Source organism: Excalfactoria chinensis, chromosome 1 (genome assembly GCF_039878825.1).
Source record: "Excalfactoria chinensis isolate bCotChi1 chromosome 1, bCotChi1.hap2, whole genome shotgun sequence".
NCBI lineage: Eukaryota > Metazoa > Chordata > Aves > Galliformes > Phasianidae > Excalfactoria > Excalfactoria chinensis.
The window spans coordinates 129,741,337-129,761,666 of NC_092825.1; the positions used below are offsets into that span (position 1 = coordinate 129,741,337).

The 20,330-nt window shown below is 45.9% G+C and overlaps 1 protein-coding gene across 1 annotated transcript in view; it reads left to right on the plus strand.

Annotated features, from left to right (window-relative positions):
* The first annotated feature begins 1,190 nt into the window (after window positions 1–1,190).
* GAS6 (growth arrest specific 6) overlaps window positions 1,191–20,330 on the plus strand; it is a 41,993-nt gene continuing 22,853 nt past the window's right edge. The window contains exons 1-4 of the mRNA XM_072340191.1: window positions 1,191–1,415; window positions 1,569–1,735; window positions 15,157–15,181; window positions 15,948–16,010. Coding sequence (XP_072196292.1) covers window positions 1,271–1,415; window positions 1,569–1,735; window positions 15,157–15,181; window positions 15,948–16,010 — 400 coding nt within the window. The 5' untranslated portion in view covers window positions 1,191–1,270. The remainder of the gene's footprint in view (window positions 1,416–1,568; window positions 1,736–15,156; window positions 15,182–15,947; window positions 16,011–20,330) is intronic.

The following is a 20,330-nucleotide window of genomic DNA, read 5'->3' on the forward strand; positions in this document are numbered from 1 at the left end:
TAAAAGAAAGAAAACTTGCCACTAGTTTACATAACATAAAGTAGTTTCCAGAGCCCACAAATATCTCTGCTTCTAGACGTATTCAGAAATGTTTTAGAGAAATGCAATGCCATGATGATGGCTTGCAGACGCAGAAAGGGAGGTGGAGGGCAGCACCGGGGCAGCCACCTCACAGATTAGTTGGGTTGCTCTGGTTAGGTTTGCTGCATGCCAGCACAAGAAGCAGACGTGACTAAAGGGTGGGAACAGTAGGACTGTTCCTTGGAGCACTGCTGGAAACTACGGCCCAAATGGCCTGAAGCTCTGCTGCTTTAGAAAGGAGCTGCTTTAGGCGGGATACAACAGAGATGTATGCGTGCAAACAAAAAGGGTGTGATCATGGGCTCCTAGAAGAAGGGAATTCAGGGTATCCTATGGCATTACCAGGCACAGAATGCAGGGCTCAGGAAAGGTAGGAATCATAGAATCATTAGGGTTGGAAATGACCATTAAATCATCCAGTCCAACCAGCAGCCCACCCTCACCGTGTCCACTGACCTCAGTGCCACATCCACAGGGTTCTTCAACACCGGCAGGGGTGGAGACTGCATCCCCTCCCTGGGCAGCCTGTGCCACTGCAGCACCACATCTGTGAAGATGCTTCCTAATATCCAACCTGATATATATGTAATATGTGTTGTTTGCATTAGTTACACTGCGCATACTGTAGATTATTGTGGATATATGGGTGTCTGTTAGATATAGCAAAATAAATGACATTCTATGATCTGTCACATTCACCTGTCTGCTGAAAACAGCAGCAATAAACCTCGGTGAACTCCAGGTGCAGTTGGGAGCTGTGCCCCACAGCTCTGGGTAACAGCTAAAGGGGTTTCACGGAATCATAGGGGTTGGAAGGGACCTTTGGACATCATCCAGCCCAGCCCCTTGCAGTAGGTTTCCTACACAGGACGTGTGCCGTGTGAGCGCGGATGGAGAAGGGTTAGCAGAGCGGCGCGTGACATAGCGGTATGGATCGTACCAACCTCTTTCCTCAGGAGCCGATTGTAAAACACCAGGAGACACTGCAGCATTAGCGGCGAACGAAACACGCTCGTAGGCGGGGGAGAAGCCCTTCCACTCAGAGCTGCGCGGGCACAGCGCCCTCCCCACGCGGGGGCAGCCCAGCAGGCAGGTGGGCGGCGGGGGGCGGGCAGGGGGCGTGAGGCCGAGCCCGGTGCCCCGCCGCGAGGTGTGTCCCGCCCGCGGCGGCCGGGAGCCATTGGGTGGGATGGGCGAGCGGCTCCCCCGGCGGGTTCGGCAGGCTCGTCGCTCCCCGCCCGCCCCGCTCCGTTCCGCTCCGCTCCGCCGCACCATGCCGCAGCCCCTCGGGGCCGCCCTGCTGCTGGCGCTGCTGGCGGCGGACTGCTCGCAGGGTGAGTACCGAGCCGGACCGGGAACCCGGCGTCGGGCGCGGCATCTCCCTGGGAGGAGGCGGCGGGGGGCGGCCGGGCGCGGGGCTGCGCCGCTCCCGAGCTCGGCCGCTTATCGCTGCCTTTTGCCCTTCTTCCTCCCGCCGCCTGGCCCAGCCGTGCTGCTGCGCGCCCCGGAGGCTGCCCAGTTCCTGCGGCAGAGGCAGCGGCGAGCCTACCAGATCTTCGAGGAGACCAAGCAAGGGCACCTGGAGAGAGAGTGCGTGGAGGAGCACTGCAGCAAAGAGGAGGCCCGGGAGGTCTTCGAGAACGACCCCGAAACGGTAAGGACCGCGCAGGTGGCGGGTCGCCGCCCGGCGGGGATTCGGTGGGAGGAGGACAAAGCGTTGGGAAGAGGCTGCGAGCCCCTTGGCACGGCCGGCACCCACTGCCGGGGCCGGTGGAAGTGCCCCTGTGAGGAGGATGCTGCGGGTACTTGAGCAGGGCGTGCCGGCAGGATGCTGGTTGAGGGAAGGGCCCCACGCAGCCCTGCCGCCAGGGCACTGCAAGGTGAGGCGGTGCGTCCCGGACACCTTGCTGCCATACCGCCTGCTGCGCTGAGGCAGAGCTGAGGTTTCTGAGGAACACACGCTGACGCTCCCTGTTCAGCTCTAGCTGGGTGAGCGCTCTGGAGTAGGCAGCTTCAGGAGCTGTCACTATGGAGGCTCGCCTGTCAGGCCCACTGCTGCTGTGCTCTCCCAGCCAGGTGCAGCTAGAAGCACCCAGCTTGAAGGGCTGACCTTGTTGGGCTCCCTATTGCAGGCTGTCACGTCTGCTGTCCTCTCTCACTGCACAGTGTGTGCATGCGGCTGTGCTGCTTTACAGAGCTTGGCTCGCCTGCCCCATTCCTTCCTCTCCACACTGCTTGGAAGCAGCCGCTCCCGTTGCAGAGCTGATCTGGCACCGAGTAGCAGCAGGAGGTGTTTTTCTCAGGCCGGCATTGCACAGTGTGTTCCTCTTAATAGCTCGGTGCTTCGAGGAGATAGGAAGCGTGTATGTGTGTGCATGTGTAGGTGTGTTTGTACACAGTACATGCACCAAGGGTGAGGGAGGGACGGAGGATCTCTTCTGCATCTCCTTGGGACAAGCCTTGACATGTGCGCTCCGTCAGGCGCTGGCTGTTGTTACAAAGCAGTGTTAAGGGCAGCAGAGAGGTTGGCTTTGCTTTCTGCCAAGTTTTAATTTAGAGCATAATACAGAGCTGCTGCCCAGGCAGCGTTTAGTGGTGCGCCAGTTCTGTGTGCGTCTCATCAGCAGCTTCTGCCTGCAGCTGGGGTGCATTAAAAAGCATGGCCTGGGGGTTGAGAGAAGTGATCCTCCCTCTTTGCCCTGGCCAGGCAATGTTGAGAACATAGTGTCCAGTTCTGAGCTCCCCAGTTCAAAAAAGACACGGATCTCTCAGGAGTCCAGCAAAGGGATGTAAAGATAACTTAGGGCCTGGAGCATCTCCTATATGAGAAAAGGCTGAGTAACCTGGGTCTGTTCTGCCTGGGGAAAATAAGGCTGAGGGGAGAGATCTGATTAATGTTTACAAATATCTGAAGAGAAGTGGGAGGCAAATGGATGAGACCGGGCTCTCCTCGGTGGTTGTAGCAATAGGACAAGGAGCAGTGGCCTAAAACTTGAACGTAGGAAGTTCTATACAAACATGCTGAAGGCCTTTGTGGTAAGGGTGACGGAGTGCTGGAACTGGTTGCCCGGGAAGGTTGTGGAGTCTCTTGTGGAGATGTTCAAGACCCAGCCAGATGCCTACCTGTGCAACCTGCTGTAAGGATCTTGCTTTATCAGGAGGGTTGGGCTCGATGATCTCTTGAGGTCCCATCCAACCCCTGTGATTCTGTGTAATACGCAGTGTAGGAGAGTGGCTCGCATTGCTATTTCCATATTCCCATTGATATCCATAAGCTTAGGATAAGTATTCACTACAGAGCAGGAGGAATTTTGCAAATGGAATTTTGTAGTGTTCTGGTGAAAAGGCAAACCCAAGGTGAGCAGCTCTGCCATCTGCTATGGGTGGTGGGCTGTGTAGATGCATCGGGAATTTGAATCAATATTTGGTACTTATTGTGTGTACTGAAAAAAATACAGGGTTCTCCCAGTGTTCTCTCGCTAATGAAAAGAGTGAAATCATTTGGGTTTAAACTCTTTCAGCATGCAACGTAAGAGCCAATCTCGCTGTTTTAGCATGTTCCACAGGGCAAACAAAGCTTTCTGTCATTGCAAGGTACATATATATTTCCCTTCATTACTGCTGTTAAGGCTAGTTTTGGAAACCTCTGAAGAAATACCACCGAGGCTGAGTGAGCTCCTAGTATCTGTGCCCCCTTGCTGATTTCACACGTACCTTGTCAGTGACCTGGATAAAAGGATAGAATGTACCCTCAGCAAGGGATGAGAGGCCAATGCACCAGAAGGCTGTGCTGTGATTCAACAAAACCTGGACAGGCTGCTGAGTTGGGTGGAAAGAAACTGTAAGAAGTTCAACAAGAGCAAGTGTAGAGTCCTACACCTGGGGAGGAATAACTGCATGCATCTGTACAGGTCGGGGGCTGACCTGCTATAGAAAAACTCTCCAATGAAGGACCTGGGTGTCCTGGTGAGCAACAGGTTGGCCATGAGCCAGCAGTGTGCCCTGGTGGCCAAGAAGGTCAATGGCATCCAGGGATGTGTACAAAGAATGTGGCCAGCAGGTTGAGGGAGGTGATTCTCCCTCTCTATGCTGCCCTGTTGAGGCCACATCTGGAGTACTGCATCCAGTTCTGGGCTCCTCAGTTCAAGAAGGACAGCAAACTGCTGGAGAAAGTGCACTGGAGAGCCATAAAGATGATTAGAGGCCTGGAGCATCTCCCATATGATGAAAGGCTGAGAGGCCTGGGGATGTTCAGCACAGGGGAGAGCTTATAAATATCTAAAGGGCAGGAGTCAAGAGGATGGGGCCAGGCTCTTTTTATTGGTGTCTGATGATAGGACAAGGGGCAGTGGGCACAAACGGATACACAGTTCAATGTGAACATGAGAAATAGCTTCTTTGAAGATGACAGAGCACAGGAACAGGCTGCCTAGAGAGTCTGTGGAGTTTCCTTCTCTGGAAATACTCAAAACCCACCTGGATGCTTTCCTATGTTTCCTGTTACTGTAGGCAACCTTCTTTAGCTGGAGGATTGGACTTGATGATCTCCAGAGGTCCCTTCCAATCACTACGATTCTGCAGCAAAACACTGTATTTTATCATGGGAAACTTCCTGGCTGCTGTTCTGACTCAGAGCTCCCAAGAGCTGTGAATTTACTTGCTCTGGGCAGCGTGTCCTTGCTCCTCACTTCCACATTGCTTGAATTTGGCTGAGGAGCAGCCATGGCACCTCCTGTCAGGTGGATTTATGGCCTTCCTATCTTTTCCAACCAGCATATGGCACAAGGCAGCAGTGGCTGTTCATTAGCAGGCTTCCGATGCACAAAGCTTGGAGTCATACGTATGAGCTGTTACTACTGCAAACGCTGGAAGCCACCTGTTCTTTGTAAGGCATAGATGACTTCTGGCAGTGCCTATGGATGTGAAGAGCAGAATATTTTGCTCACCTGCCCTTCCATTTGGCTTAATCTTGCTATATTTTCTTGCTACGCACCTGAGGTAGAGGAGGTATCTCTTAAATAGTGGAAATTATTGTGCTGCCATCTCCCTGATGCTTCATTTACGCCCAATCCTATTGGCAGATAGGAGAAGTAAGTTAGCTGAGAGAGAGCTGGCTGGGGAAAGGTGAGAAGTGTTCAACAAACATTGCCTAGCAGTTTGTGAGTTGCAATAACTGCTGCCACACTTTGGCATATTCGGTAGAATGAGGACCTCTTAGTGACTGGGGAAATGTACTGATTACTGTTGACAGCTGATGATTTCTTGCATGTAGGAAGGCTGAAATGTTTGTCTCTGAAGGCTGAATGTGGTCAGAGAGGCTAACTGCTTAGGTCATGTCAGAAGAAGCTGCACGACTTGCTTCTTAGGTTGGATATTAGGAAAAATTTCTTCTCAGAAAGACTGGTGATACATTGGGCACAGGCTACCGAGAAAGGTGGTAGAGTTACCCATCTCTGGAGTTGTTCAAGAGTTATGTGGATGTGGCACTGAGGTATGTGGTCAGTGGACATGGTAGGGATAGGTTGGTGGCTGAATTAGATGTTGGGTCTGTCCACATCTCCCCAGTTTTATGTTGTAAAATTCCAGAAGAGCATGAATGTAGCCCCATGGGTGCTCTCTGTGCTGTGGGGCCGTGGTCTTGCAGCCATGATGGTTGAAGGTTCATTAGTGATTAGTCAGAGCTTGCCTTTCCCAACCCAGTGAACAATTTGAGGGTGTGCAGGAAGCCAGGCTGGTGACCTAAAACAACCAAAGAGCTATTCCATGCTGTGTAGCAACATGCCTGGTAGTAAAAAGGGAGAGGAATGGGGGTTGGCTGGACATCTTCTGCTTGGCATCTGGCTGGACATCGATCTACCTGCAGGTGGTGAGCAGCTGCCTTTGCGTCACTTGCTTTGTCTTGTTTTCTTTCTCTCTTCTTCCACTTCTCTTTTGCTTAGTAAGCACTTTTTACCCTGACCCACAAGGTTTCTTGCTTTTGCTCTTCCTTTCCTCCCTCCCTGTCCTGTTGCTGACAGGCCATATAGGTGGCTACATGGTGCTTGGATGCCTACCAGCGTCAACCTACCACAGACATATGACTTAAAGCTGAGATGTGAAATTACATTAAATGGTTCAGTCAGGCAGCTCCAGATGTTTAGACAAGATGGAGCAAGGCTGTTAGGTAGCTTCCTTGATGCTTTCCAGCCAAGCAACAGATACATCCAGACAAGAGTTATGTTATGGAAAGGTAACCATTTACTGGACAAGGCCGTGAACAGCAATGGAATTGCATACTCCTGTAACAGAGCACACTTGTTCTACATCAGGCCTTCATTGTTTTGGTGATCAGCTTTTCAAAGAAACTGCAAGCAGTCAGTAGAAGATTGGCTTTGCCTGAAACCTGCATGCGGGTGTTGCCACATGTGCCATTCCTTACATCAACTGCTAATAATAGCGTATTAGGTGGGGCTAAAAAGCCATTCATTTGCAGGCCAGCACAGCTTTTGTCTTTTAAGTCACGGAAAATATAAATATCAGCTTGCCCAGACTGGAGGAAGGAAGATCAATTGAAACATTTTTAGATTGTGAGGTTTTTTTAGGAGGCAGAACAAAACTCAGTCTGCGCAATTTGTATGACTATACATGGTAAAAACAAGCGTGAGCCCAGGTTAATGCGTCCTGCAGCCTTTTTTCATGCAGCTGGTGATAACATCCTTAGATGTTACTGCAGAATTCTGGGAGGGCTTTTGTGTTACAGTTTCAGCTAGGCTAGAGATAGCAAGCAGGGAAATGAAGAAATGGTATGGTGGGAAAAAATACAGTTGGAAAGCAAGTTCATGGGATTTGTGGACTGAAATGTGGTGCATTGTGTTTGTAAATGGAATCTATTGGAAAGATATGCAAAGTTTGATGGATGGGAGAAGTTGCAGAATATTTTGGATGTGGAGATAAGAATGTTATCTCATTTCAAATGTTGATGAGGCCTTATAAAAAGCTCTGCTGCAGAAATATTTGACCTTGGTATGCAGTCAAGGTACTACAGCTTGTTAACTGACTGATAAACTGCTCTGGAATTTGGTTGACCTGTTCTAAAAATGTGGCTATCCAAGCATGTAAAATTGAGGGCAGAAGGTAACGTGGCTGCTGGTATTCTCAGAAACATTGGAAAGTAAATACAGCAAATCAAGTTACTTATGCAAGGAGTTTCTCTGTGCAAAAAGGCTCAACACAGTGAATGTGTGAAGCCTAATCATTTTGGACCACAGTTTATCAGTACAGCATCTGTTCGGCACTGCTTGTCATGCTTGCTGTTGTTACTGTTGAAGAGCTGCAACAGGGAGGTGGTGGAGCCACTGTCTCCGGAGGTGTTCAAGAAATGTATGGATGTGGCACTGAGGAACATGGTTAGTGGGAATGGTGAAGAGGGGTTGGGGTTGGACTAAATGGTCCTTGTGGACTTTTCTGACTTAGTCATTCTATGACTCTATGAAGGGGTACACATGGCACCGAACTGCAGAATAACTTGGGCTGGAAGGTATGTGGGAGGTGTCTTGTCCAGTCCCCCACTCAGTCAAGGTCAGCATGACCACATCAGGGTATTTGGGGCATTTTGCTTTCATGGCTTGAAAACTGCTGATCCTAACAAAACATCTAGCAATGCCAGCATTCTTTCTTCTAGGCTGGGTTTAGCAAGAATCTGAAATGCAGATGAAGCAATGAGCTTTATGCGACGGTGACATGAAGAATCCCAGCCCTCTGTGGGGTGCGATCTGAATGTTCACCAGGTTCTCCCTTCCCTTTCTTCTACTTGATGGGGACAGTGGTGCAGTATGCCTCGTATGTACTTGGCAGTATGGACTGCCATCTGCTTGAGTGGTGGATTTTAGTAGCAGGAGGGTGACAGAAATACTTGAGCCTGCCTTCAAATGCAGCTTGTACATTTGTTAGCTACATGCTGCATTATCAGAGGTTATTGAGAAGGGTGAGTCAAGTTTGCTGCTGGTCAAAGCAGACAAACTTCCATCAGCTCTGCAGGAGTCAGGCTGCAGAAGTCAGGCTTGCCTGGTCCTTACCTGTTTCCATTCCATTCGTGTGAATTAAGCACAGATTATCAGAATAGAGCTGGAAATACTGATGCAGCCCATCATGGAAGCATTCCACATTTCAGTAAACCGTGAGGCGAGGAGCTAGGGAGAACAAAAGTGGCTGATATTACACCAAGGGGTTGTTTAAAGCTAGAATGGAAAAAGGTGCTAAGAACTGCAAATTGAAGCAGGGGATTATGCAGTTTTGGGGCAAGGAGGGGGATAATGGAAAAAGCAGATAATGTTAGGTTAAGTTGGAGGGTTTTTGTTTTTAGCAGAATACAATAGGTTTTAATGAGAGGGAAAGAAAGCCGCTGAAATAAATGAAGAAAGCAGTGTTGTGGTTATGGAATCCTTTTGTTTTCTTTCTAAATTAAAATAAATAAATAAAATTAAAAAAATAAAAAATAAATGAGGACTAGCCTGCTGGGAATTAATACAGACTGTGTTAGATGCTTGAGAGTCAGGTATGGGAAACTGAATATATATAAATTGGCAGTTATGGTTCATGTGCGTTCCAAACTCTAGATGAACTTAATGCATTATGAGCAATTACTTTCCAGTAGGTATGAAGAACGAGGATGGAGCCAGCACCAGAGGTTTAGAGAAAGGATATAGCAAGGGAAATGTGGGCAGCATGGCTGCTCTGGAGGCTGTGGGACACAGAGCTGGGTTGGGAAGAGGGGAATGTCTTGGGGCAAGACAAAGCAGCAGTAAAAATGGTCATTAACTCATAGTTCATTTCATGGTGAAGTAATTCAGCAACCGTTAAATGACCCAAACTGTAGCAATTTGAAAGCAGAACCAGTGGCAAAGAGTGGGAAGGGATTCTCCCAGCTCACTTCTCCTCCACTCTCATTACTTTTTATCAGCTTTGGATTCACATCTGGGAGCTCAGCTGATGTGAATCTGCCCTCGCCCATTCTGCTCACCCTCCCTGCCCAGCAGCTTGCGTGACTGCGTGGACTAATTTAAGGAACCAATCTGAAGGAGAGCAGTCGTGAGGGAAAAAGGATCATTTTCTGGCTGGGTTGGCTCTACAGTCCAATCCACCCCACAGATGGCTGTGCCATCACACTGGAAAGGATAGCATGTTTTCAGGAAGGGAAGGCCATGTGCTGTGGAAAAGCAAAAGATCATCACAGCACATGCTGTTGAAGAAATAAATGAAGAACCAAGCTATGAAGAATGAGACTGAAGTTCTTCAGCAGGTCTGCCTCACGTATTTATACCTTCATCACTGTTTTGTTGTGACACGCTGTTGTAGAGGCTCTTTCACACATGCACAACATCTGTTGGGAAGTTTCTTTTCCTGATGTGTGGGGTTTTCTTCCTGTTGCCTTGAGCAGTGGAGCCAAGAGGAAGAGCAAGGCTGCAAAACAACGTGGATACCCAGGAAAAGAGGCGAATGTTGCTGTTGTCTGTGCAACATTTTATGCTACTGGCCAGCGGGGTGCATAAATAAAGTGATAAAAGGAGAACCTGTTATTCTGGCACTGTACAAAACCATGTGCATCTGGAGAGCTGCTGCATTTGGCTGCCTCCTGGAACAACAAGTCCTAGCTCAGTTCCAGAAAATGTGTGGGGTAGGAACAAAAATGCAAAAGTTACTTAGTTGTTAAAGTTATGAACAGGGAAGTGTAAAGTCAGATTCTGTCACAAGGGCCTGGAGTTGTCTCAAATGTACTTCCCCATTCCTGCTTGCCTGTCCACACTGTGGCAAAATGTGGTGGTCCCTTAAAATGACCAAACATTGCTGCCATAAGCTGCACTTAAGCAGAATCCTAAAAGACAACAGTATCATTAGAGTGAATGAAGAGGGGAAAATGCAATCTTGTCTCAGTGGATAAAATATTGCAGAACCTGTAGGAGAGATTTCAAGCATTTAAGCCACATTCACTGGGATGTATACTCTGTTCTGTTTTAAATATGAAATAACAGGAGAGCAGTGACACAATATAGGGTGTTAAGTGGAGATGAAAGTTTTTACTTACACGAGGTGTTTCATCAGATCCAGTTTTCTTGAGTTTGCTTGAAGTCTCCAAGTGACAACTGAACCACATTTGCCAGTGTTATCTGACGCCTGGTTATCTGAGGCCTCTCTTGCAAGATTGTGAGAGTTTACTCTTTGCACAGAGGATGCACATTGTTTCAGAGCAAGATAGGAATACAACTGACCTGGCTGAGCTGCTCACACTGAGGAGGAATGATTTCATAAGCCATTTGGCATTGACTGAAGCTTAACTTCTATGCCTATAGTTTCTATGGAGTTTTAAGTTTCATATTGCAGGTCTGTTCAATTACACGATATGGGAGAGAGACCCAGTCATTCAGCATGAGGTTTGCTGTGCAACAGAAGCCTCGGGCCCAGTTTAAAAAGCACTGCAGTATGCTCCTCGGCATTAATGAAATTTGCATTCCCAAGTTGTACAGTTAAACAGTGGTTGGTGTAAATACACACCCAGGTCAAACAGTAACTCGCAGCCAATTATGGCTAGTAGTGCCATTGCTCTGCAGACCTGCAGAATGGAAACATAAAGAGTATAAACAAGGAGGTCAAGCCATGCCCCAGGCAAACAGTCCCAAAAGGAGAAAAAAACAGTCACTAGACAGAGATGAGCAAAGGGCATGATGTGGGAGTTGTCGCTGTGCTGATGCAACAGATGGCATGCTCATCTGTTACGGGTTGCTCAGCAAATACGGCCCTGTAGAAGCATCAGTTGTGCCAAAGACAAGTTTTTTTGCTGACAGGCAGAGCTGTGTGTTCTGATATGGGCTTTTTTATTCTGTATTTTATTTCTGGAGGCAAATTTTATCTCATAAGCAGAACTGTGAAGGCAAAGTTAATTGGACTTGTGCCCTTTCATGCTGCTCTGCAACGTCTGAATTTGATGTAGCTTTTGTTTCCTTTATTCTTTGTAATCATAGCAGCTTGGAAGCTGCCAGTGACAGGAGCCTGTCTGCACTAAGAAACTGCTCTTCAGAAATTACCACTGTTTATGCAAGTCAGTGAGGTCCCTCAGTGATGGCAGTATTGCAGTCCTGCTGTAGATTTTCATCTGCTGCTGTTGCATCTCAGACGTGGGGTTGGTTGGGTTCAGTGCTGAGCAGAATTACTCGACCTGATACTCAAACAAAGCAAACAGGAGCAGCTGGCAGGCCCTTCTGGCTCAGGTTCTCAATGCTGCCAATTACTTTAAGCAATAGTGAGAGCATTTTCCTGGTGTAGACACAGTTATTGTTATGTTTGCAGAAGGGTTATTTATACACAGTGAGTCATGGAAGGGCTGTTCTGATTTGGTGTTCTTCCATCGTCTCTAAAAAAGCAACAGGACAAATGAATGCCCTGTATAACTTCACTAACTTCTGGATCTTAGCAATAAGCAACAGTTTGGCTGTGGAGCTGAAAAGATGTTGTGAGCATAGGAACGTTGCAGGTTTTCTTTTGCAGAGAAGTTCATAATTGGTACTTCTGCCCAGTTAACTCCGTAGCCCTGCAGTGCCCTTGTGAGGCCCCATCTGGAGTACTGTGTCCAGGTCTGGAGCCCCCTGTGCAAGAAAGACAGCTGTTGGAGAGGGTCCAGAGGAGGGCCACAAAGATGGTCAGAGGGCTGGAGCATCTCCCCTGTGAAGACAGGCTGAGGGAGTTGGGCTTGTTCAGCCTGGAGAAAAAAAGGCTGTAGGGTGACCTTATTGCAGCCTTTCAGTACATGAGGGGAACCTATAAACAGGAGGGGAGTCAACTCTTTGAAAGGGTAGATAATAGCAGGACAAGGGGAAATGGTTTTAAGTTGAAGGAGGGAAGGTTTTGGTTGGATGTCAGTGGGAAGTTCTTTGGTATGAGAGTGCTGGAACAGGCTGCCCAGAGAGGTTGTGGATGCCCCGTCCATGGAGGTGTTCAAGGTCAGGTTGGATGGGGCCCTGGGCAGCCTGCTCTAGTATTAAATGGGGAGTTTGGTAGCCCTACCTGTGTCTGAAATGTTGGAGATTCATGATCCTTGAGGTCCCTTCCAACCCAGGCCATTCTGTGATTCTGTGAATTGCCCAGATCTTGCACTGTTGGTGGATTCTGGAATCCAATTATTGAATTAGCTGCATCAAAAAGTGCTTCTATACTAAGCATGTGTTTGTGTGGCAAGGGTGGGGGCTGTAGTGCTTAAATCTCTGCAGAGAAAAGGCCTCTTGAGCTGAGCTGCAATCAGCCTGCAAGGACCTGTCTGGAGGATGGGCGTACTGCCATGTTTTCCACATGGCTGGAAGGGTGGAGGCCTGCAGACATGAGGCACTTCCTCGTCTCAACCCCATTTCTCCCTGTCTACTTGAGAGCTGTGCTGAGTTGTACTGCTGGGGGCAGATGGCATGGCATGTGGTAACACTGGTTGACAAGTGAGAACCAGGCAGAGAATGTGTTGGGTCACAAGAGGCAGGGCTGGGAGTACATTTTGGTGGACCGGTCAGGGGCAGACAGAGTTGTGAAACCATCTCTTGTGAAGGTTGGTTTCTTCTGAACGTTGGTACTCATCGGAGGCCTTGGTTGGAGCACCTCTGTCTTCCTCATATACACACTGAGATGTTACCACCTGACAGAGAGATCAGCATCAATATAGAAGCCACAGTGGTCAGAGTTAACTAACTTGCATTTGGATCCAGGGAATCCTGACTGGGTTTCTAGATAGTGAGCTTGAAGTCTAAGGTGACTAGTTGAGAAATGAACAGAATGGCAACAGGGAATCTTCTTATTAACAAGCCTCAGAGCATTTCTCCAGGCATTCTTGTTGGATCCCAAAAACAGAACTGAAGACTTCTGGTGGAGGGATGATGAATCTAAGACTTCTGTTAGGGACATGATATATATAGTGGAGGGTTGTTAGAGTTAGGGTACTGGTTAGGCTGCAGTTGGACTTGATGATCTTCAAGGTCTTTTCCAACCTGGGTAATTCTGATTCTATGATGCTATGATATAGGGCTGAGGGATTTCATCTTCCTCAACATCTGCGGGTCATTAAGACATTACAGCACCGAAGTCTGACAAGGCATTGTAGAATTGAGTGTTCTTTATTTTTCTTGGACCCTCAAGATAGAACTGAAGTCTTCTGGCAGAAGGAAAATGAGTCTGAGACTTCTGTCAGAGACATGATCTGTACCGGGCCAAGGGATTTCATCTTCCTCAGTGCTCGTGGGTCAGTAAAACATTACAGAAATCTGAAGAGGCATTACAGAATTGCTCACTCACACTGGAAACAGTGCATGTCTGGCTGTCCTGTGTGAGTTAGACATGAGATGAATCTTTAACTGGGCAAACATCTGATCAGTTTAGTTTTCTGTTTTGTTGGTGGTGGTCTTCTTTTTTGTTTGTTTTACACCTTTGCTTTCACTGATTTCAAGCAGTTAAGCAGGCAGCCATGCATACGAAGGCTCCTAATTCTTGTCCTGTGGATGCAGAAAGAGTAGTTCTTGCCAGCGTCTGGATTATCCTAGCGGTGGTGGTAAAATACATCTGCATGATTTTGTGATGAATATTGAATGAAGGGGAAATAATAACTATATATGTGGTGTATTTCATCACTTGCAGATATCTCTTTTCTCTTTGAGTGCTGGCTGAATTTCAGTTTGTGGCTATGGATTAGCTGGATGCTTATCTGAATAATCTGAATATTTAGACTGCATAGATGTACTTTTCTTTTGACTCTGTTTTTTGACTTGTCTTTTCCAAACCTAAGCCTTAAAATAAATAAATAATAAATAAAAAGGATTGGGAAATGTACTGAGCTCTGAACTACTCGCTCAGTTTCTGAACCCAAAGAGATATTATAAAGCTCAGCCACAAAAGATGCTGTCTATCACCTTTGTATTGGAACTGAAAATCAGACCATGGGCTGCTTCTGCTGCTTCTTCGTTGAAGCTTTCATGATTTAGACTGTATATTTACATGGCACTTTTCAGTTAACTGGAGCATATTTTCCAGAAATGATTGATTTGTTTTTTTCTCTAGAGGATGGCAGCAGTGAAAAACTCTATTTATATGACCTTGACAACCAATTGATTGCATTAGACAGTCCAGGTCAAACTGAATCACACTGTGTGCCTATCAGTGTTCTTCATATACATTTGTATATATGCGTTATCTTCTACAAAGATCTGTAATAAGAGGATGAAATAAAATACGTTGTTTCTAATATTGCACGTGGCATGGTCCAAATTAATTTTGTAGCATATATGACATTTGCTGTCCCACTCTCTCTGTAAATGCATGTGATAGTGAAATTGCTCATGTTGTGTGAAACATTCAAACCCTGTATCTGAGAGTGCTGTCCAAATACTCCTTGAACTCCAGCACTTGGGGCCGTGCCCACCACCCTCTGGTGCAGAACGTTTCTCTAATCCCTAACCTGACCCTCCCCTGACAGTTCCATGCCATTCTCTTGTGTCTCTCTCCCCCCACAAACTCTCAGTACTCTTTTCGTTGTATGGGCAGCTTCCATGAGGTGATGTAGTGGGCAGCATGACAGTGGATGTTGTTGGAGATGTAAGTTATTAACTGTTACAAAAGCAAGGTGTACCCTTTTATTTTTGTGGCTACTGTGTCAAGTGCTCTGACTCAGCAGAGGGACTCTGAGGAGGCAAGGATGACCAAGCTGTTCTGTACCTGCCCTCTGGTTTTCATGCCTATATCCGTCTTCCTCTCTGTACCTTACAGTGAGCACCTTTGCCCCTGAGATAGTGGTGAGGTGGCTTAATGCTCAGTCACTGCTATTGGCAGGTCAGCTGTCCAGCCATGCACTGAGATAGGAACTGATGTTTCTCACTATCCTCATGAGACAAAATACATCTGTGACCACGTGTTTCTTCTGGCTCGGAATGAAAGAAATGAGGATTTTTATGTTTGGATCTTATTTAACAGCTGCTGTGCAAGACCACCAAACTAACAGCAGCTGTTAAACACTAGTAGAACAACAATAAAAGCAAGTATAATTCAGTAAATCTTTGCTTTTTTTCTTTCCTCCTACAGGAATATTTTTACCCGAAATACTTGGGTGAGTTGCAGCTTTTACATTGTTACCTCGTTGGCATGTGGTACCTGGCACTGGAGTGTGTCACAGCTGAAGCTCTTCTAAGGAAAGTGATGGAAACCAGAACTGCAATAAGCATGGGTTTCTAATGTTAAGACTTACTCTACATTTGTATGTGATTTTAAGGGCTTTTCTAAAACTTATATTTGCATAGATTGTGCGTTTTGTGTGTGCTAAAATGTTGATGTTGCATTTATTATTTGTGGCCTCTAGAACTGGTAAATAATTTAGACTTCCACTTTCTTCCCTTTTAAATTATCTTAGCTATTAATTGATCTCTGTATTATGAAATGTTATTGATTGGTCCACTGGCTTTTTCTACTGACTGTGTCATCGTTGTGCCACCGTACTGCTTTCTATTTGTGTTTAACCTGTAGCATTTAAAAGCACAAACTCCAACAATTTGAGAAAACCCCACGTGCCTTTTAGATTCAGAAGAGATTTACTAGGCCAGATTTGAGTAGCTACTAGTATGCATTTATAGTGTCATCTGGTAAAATGATCATTCTCTTCAGATGGCTTATAACTCCACTGTACATCAGAGCTAAAAAATGTTTATGAACTTAAGAAGTCAAAGACATCTGGGAGATGATACTGTTGCATAGGTTTTGCATATGCCCTCCAAAACCTTGCTTATTGAAACACCGTCAGGCTAGATATCTTTTTACATACTTTGAACAACCACCATGTAATTATTGTAATAATACCAATTTTGTTTTCTTTTCTTCAGCTTGTATTCACAAATATGGGTCGCCATATACGAGAAGTCCAGACTTCCTTACATGCGTACATAGTAAGCATTTTTGTTTTGTATATGCTAGCTAAATGTTCTCTTGTGCTCCCTGAAATACTGAAACCAGGCCAGTTACCTACATTTTTTACTAGTATTTAATACTGTTCTTTCTATTTTCTGTGCTTGACCTTCCATACTGATTGTCTAATCTGAACAACAGAACGAGGCTTTTTCACTTTTAGAACCTTTTGCCTTTTCTCACTCATCACTCAGTGGTTTGATATTTTATGATGCAGGACATTTATTTCCTACCACTTCCCTGATGTCTGGATGAACTGAGAAGCAAGAGGGACAAGTAGTAAGATTTACCATAAGGTTGTACTCCATGCTAGTCCTTTAGTTTTCTTTTGAATGCTAACTTGTCTTTCCCCCATTAAGTAGCCTTAAAAAAGCTTACAGTGTAACCCAGGCTTATGTCAGACTTTTGACAGCTTTGAATAGGAGGTCCTTTGCACTCATCACGTGATTGTGCTGTAGGTTTTACAGCCTTTAAATCTTCAAATCAGTTTGGAGGTCAATCTGATATCTGTGTAGAAGGGAGAGAGGTATTTACTCATTGCTGACACTAGGGATTGGTATTTCAGTAAATTGTGAGACCTTTCCAGTTTCCTCTTGAGCTTAGCAGTGCTAAAGATGCCATGTAAACATTCTCTTAAATATTCTTAACATACTATGGAAGCAGATCATTGAAAATGGTGAGAAAACCATGCACACGTGTATTTACTTTCATTTTTGCCCCTGCGGTTCAGTCTTCTACTGTGACCGAGTTGGGTCATTCTTATGCTCGGACCAGTGCTACCAAAGCAGGATCAGAATTTTGTCAAGCTTTCATGCTTATGAGCACTCTTTTCTGAAGAGTGAATTCCAAAGTTAATAAGTGGTGTGTCTAGACTTGTCCTCATGTAATGCCCTCACGTATCACTCACAGAAGTTGAAGCCAATGGAATGGGAGCTCTCAGACCTGAGGTACCTGTGTGCTGTGCAGACTAATTCAGTGTAGGATATGAGGCTGGGTGTTTCTCTTTGCTCCTGTGCGTAGCACACCAGGGAGGTGGGAGCTGCTGCTGCTGCAAATGGTGGCATCGGCTGGGAACACTGGCTCTAAATAGCTGATCTGTGCTTCAGAGACAGAAGTCTGAAGGGTGAGGATATTTTCTGTGTTCTGAAAAAATGAGAGCTGAGTAATTGTTTTTAGGGATTCAGTCCACTGGAGATGCGGTGGTTTGGCAATAAAATGACAATATTTTCCCCCATTAAAATACTAAAATATTTTTAAGTGGCTGAGTTTTGGCTGGCCATTGTTAATTCACAGGAAAAGGAGCCTGAAATGCGCTTGGAAAAATGACAGACCTTGTGCTTAGCTGATTCCAGCATGTCTTATTTTTCCTAGACGCTGCCAAAAGGCTGTGTAGCTCTCCAGGGTTTGTGCCTGCGAGACACATTTAAGTGTGATGTTTCTTAACAGTCTCTTTCTCTTCTCAAAACAAGGTAGTGGAAGGCTCTTCTAATCTGACATGAAGGGACACTGCATAACCCAACAGTTGGAGGGTGTTTCGTTTATGCTAGAAATAAGGTCCACATATTAATTGTGTTAGTGAATAAGCACCTTACTGGGACATTTGAATGTTCTGTTTCATAGGATCTTTAGATTGAGGCTGCAGGTAGGGTTCAACTCCAGAATCAGACAGGTAGATGCAGGTGTTTCCAGCACAGTTGCCTATGGGTGTGTAGGTCCCGTTATAGTCAGTGGAGAGTAAGTCTGTATTCAGTGGCTGTATAGTGATGCCACTGACCAACTTGTGTCTGCTCTAGGGAGAGCCAGACCACTTTATGTACTCCATAGTACTGACTAGATCTCCACTGACCGCAGACAGAACTCAGACGCTTGCTTCATGCATAGATATTTGCTTTACACATAGATACCTATATTCTGATCTGCAGAGGTAGATTTTTTTCTAAAGGAGGTATTGTGGGTCAGCTAGGATTCAGGGATTTGATTCTGCAAGAGTTTGGAAAATGCTACAAGATTTTTTGGAAACCCGAGTTACATCTGACCTTAAAAAAACAATGAGATTTTTGTTATGTGTTGAGTGTCGTAATCTTCGTAACCTAGCATTTTCCAAATGATGTTTTAATTTGTACCATTTATTAATATCAAAATGCTAGTTCAGAATGCAGGATTAGGAACTGGAAGCCGCGATGTCTGTACTCAGGGAGTCTTGTTTCCGCATGTACTTGAGAAATTGAAACATTATTCTCTGTCTACAATTAGGAGACGTATATGTGCTATCAGGCATAGACCAAAGCACACAAAGTGTCACTTATTTATTACTTTTAATACTTTTACTGAAGACTGAGTAAATCAATGGGAACAAGAGCTCTTTTTTTGCTTATAATGGTGTAAATCAACATCAGTGAAGCTGGTGAGATTGCTCAGCTGTGAATCCACAAGGAGTGCATAGAACTGTCTTGTGTTTTCAAATGCTCATGAGAGGAGGAGCAGACTATCAGCATATTATTGATGGGATAGAAAGATTTTATTATTATGCAATATTATTTCCATCTGACTTTGCAAGACACATGAGAATCCAGTTTAAGAGTTGAAGAATGAGGATGCTCAAGACAAGCCCTGTTGACCTGTGTTGGCTACCAACACAGTTGACTGACAGCATTCGCCATGTCTGGATGGATTGGTTGGTGCTTCTTCAAAAAGACTTGGCTTGCCATCCGTAAACTGTTCTATTTACTGTATACAAATTCTGATCTACCCAAGAGAAGGAGCTGCTCTGTGATGGGTCGTCCTCACTTTAACCACTGCCTCTGGTGGTGTGTCTTTGGGCAGGGGTTTACCTGGGTTATTCTGATGGGCATGTGCTGGAGGCAGCCCACATGACTGTGTTGTATTTTGTGTGGCACATCTTCTACCTTATTTGTGGCTTTGCTTCAACTCTGCAAAGCTGGAGTGGTGAGGAAGAAAAGTAATGTGACCTAATTTGTGCTGAGGAGATGATTGTTTCTGTGAGGCTCTTGCAGGTTGAGTTTGTATGCTTGTCCTGTAGGGTTACTCAGGCTCTAGTTTCTGAGCATCAAGATGAAATACTGAAAATACACATTTGTTTGGCAGGATTCTAGTCATGTTCTATCCCAGAACAGCCCTCTGGTTCTCTTCTCCCTTGTCCTCTGTAGAGCATTCGGTTGGGGCTCAGGATGAGTTATTATCTGCTCATTGACATTGCCCCCAGCTAGGAGCTGAAGCTGTGCTAGTTACAGATGAAGAGAACCTGAAGGGAGGAAGTGGCTGGAGCTGTGTTTTGGTAGAGTTGGGTGAAATCATGAAACTGAGTTAAAAGCCTTGAGAAAAGAAGGCTGAGAGGGGACTTGATCCAGGTTTATAAATACCTGAGGTGTGGGAGCCGTAGTGGCGAGGCTGGTCTCTTTTCAGTAGTGCGTGGGAACAGGACTAGGGGCAATGGGCTGAAACTTCAGCATAGGAAGTTCCGCACGAATGTGCGCAAGAACTTCTTTACGGTGAGGGTGACGGAGCACTGGAACAGGCTGCCCAGGGAGGTGGTGGAGTCTCCTTCTCTGGAGATATTCAAGACCCGCCTGGACGCCTACCTGTGCGACGTGGTGTAGGGAGCCTGCTTTTGCAGGGGGGTTGGACTCGATGATCTCTAGAGGTCCCTTCCAACCCCTACAATTCTGTGATTCTGTGATTCTGTGAAAAGCCCTACAGAGAAAGGAATGGCAGACATCTTTATATTGCATGTTGTGATAAATGAAGAATGGACAGCAAATAAGAAATCAGTTCTCCACAATAATGTGGATAAACTGCCACACTAATGTGTGGGTAACTTCAGTCTTCAAGTGATTTGGTGTCTGCAGGGTTTAGGCTCGTGTAATGTAGATGGGGCTGTCCACTGGAGGTTGCATTAATGAGGAATGTGCAGTGCAGCCCATAGTAAGAATCTGACATATTTTTCCTGGCAAATATAACACGAACACAGTCCAACCCTATTCTCTTACCTTATTTTTCTGCCTAACATAGCACCAGCCCTAACAGCTGTCCAAAACACAGCCCAGAAGTCCAAAAGGCCCATGGGCACAGTGGTGAACAGAGTGCAGTAGGAAGAATTGTGTAAGGCTGCTAATGTCACACACAAATAATACTTTTAAAATATTGTTTTGACTGCATATTGCACTTCTCATGAAGTTTCTCTAATAATTTTTACAGCAGGATGAGTCAGATGTCTGTACTTTGTCATTTAAATCAATGTATTTTGTCTAAGCAGTGGACATGGTTCTTGGCCCAGTGTAGAG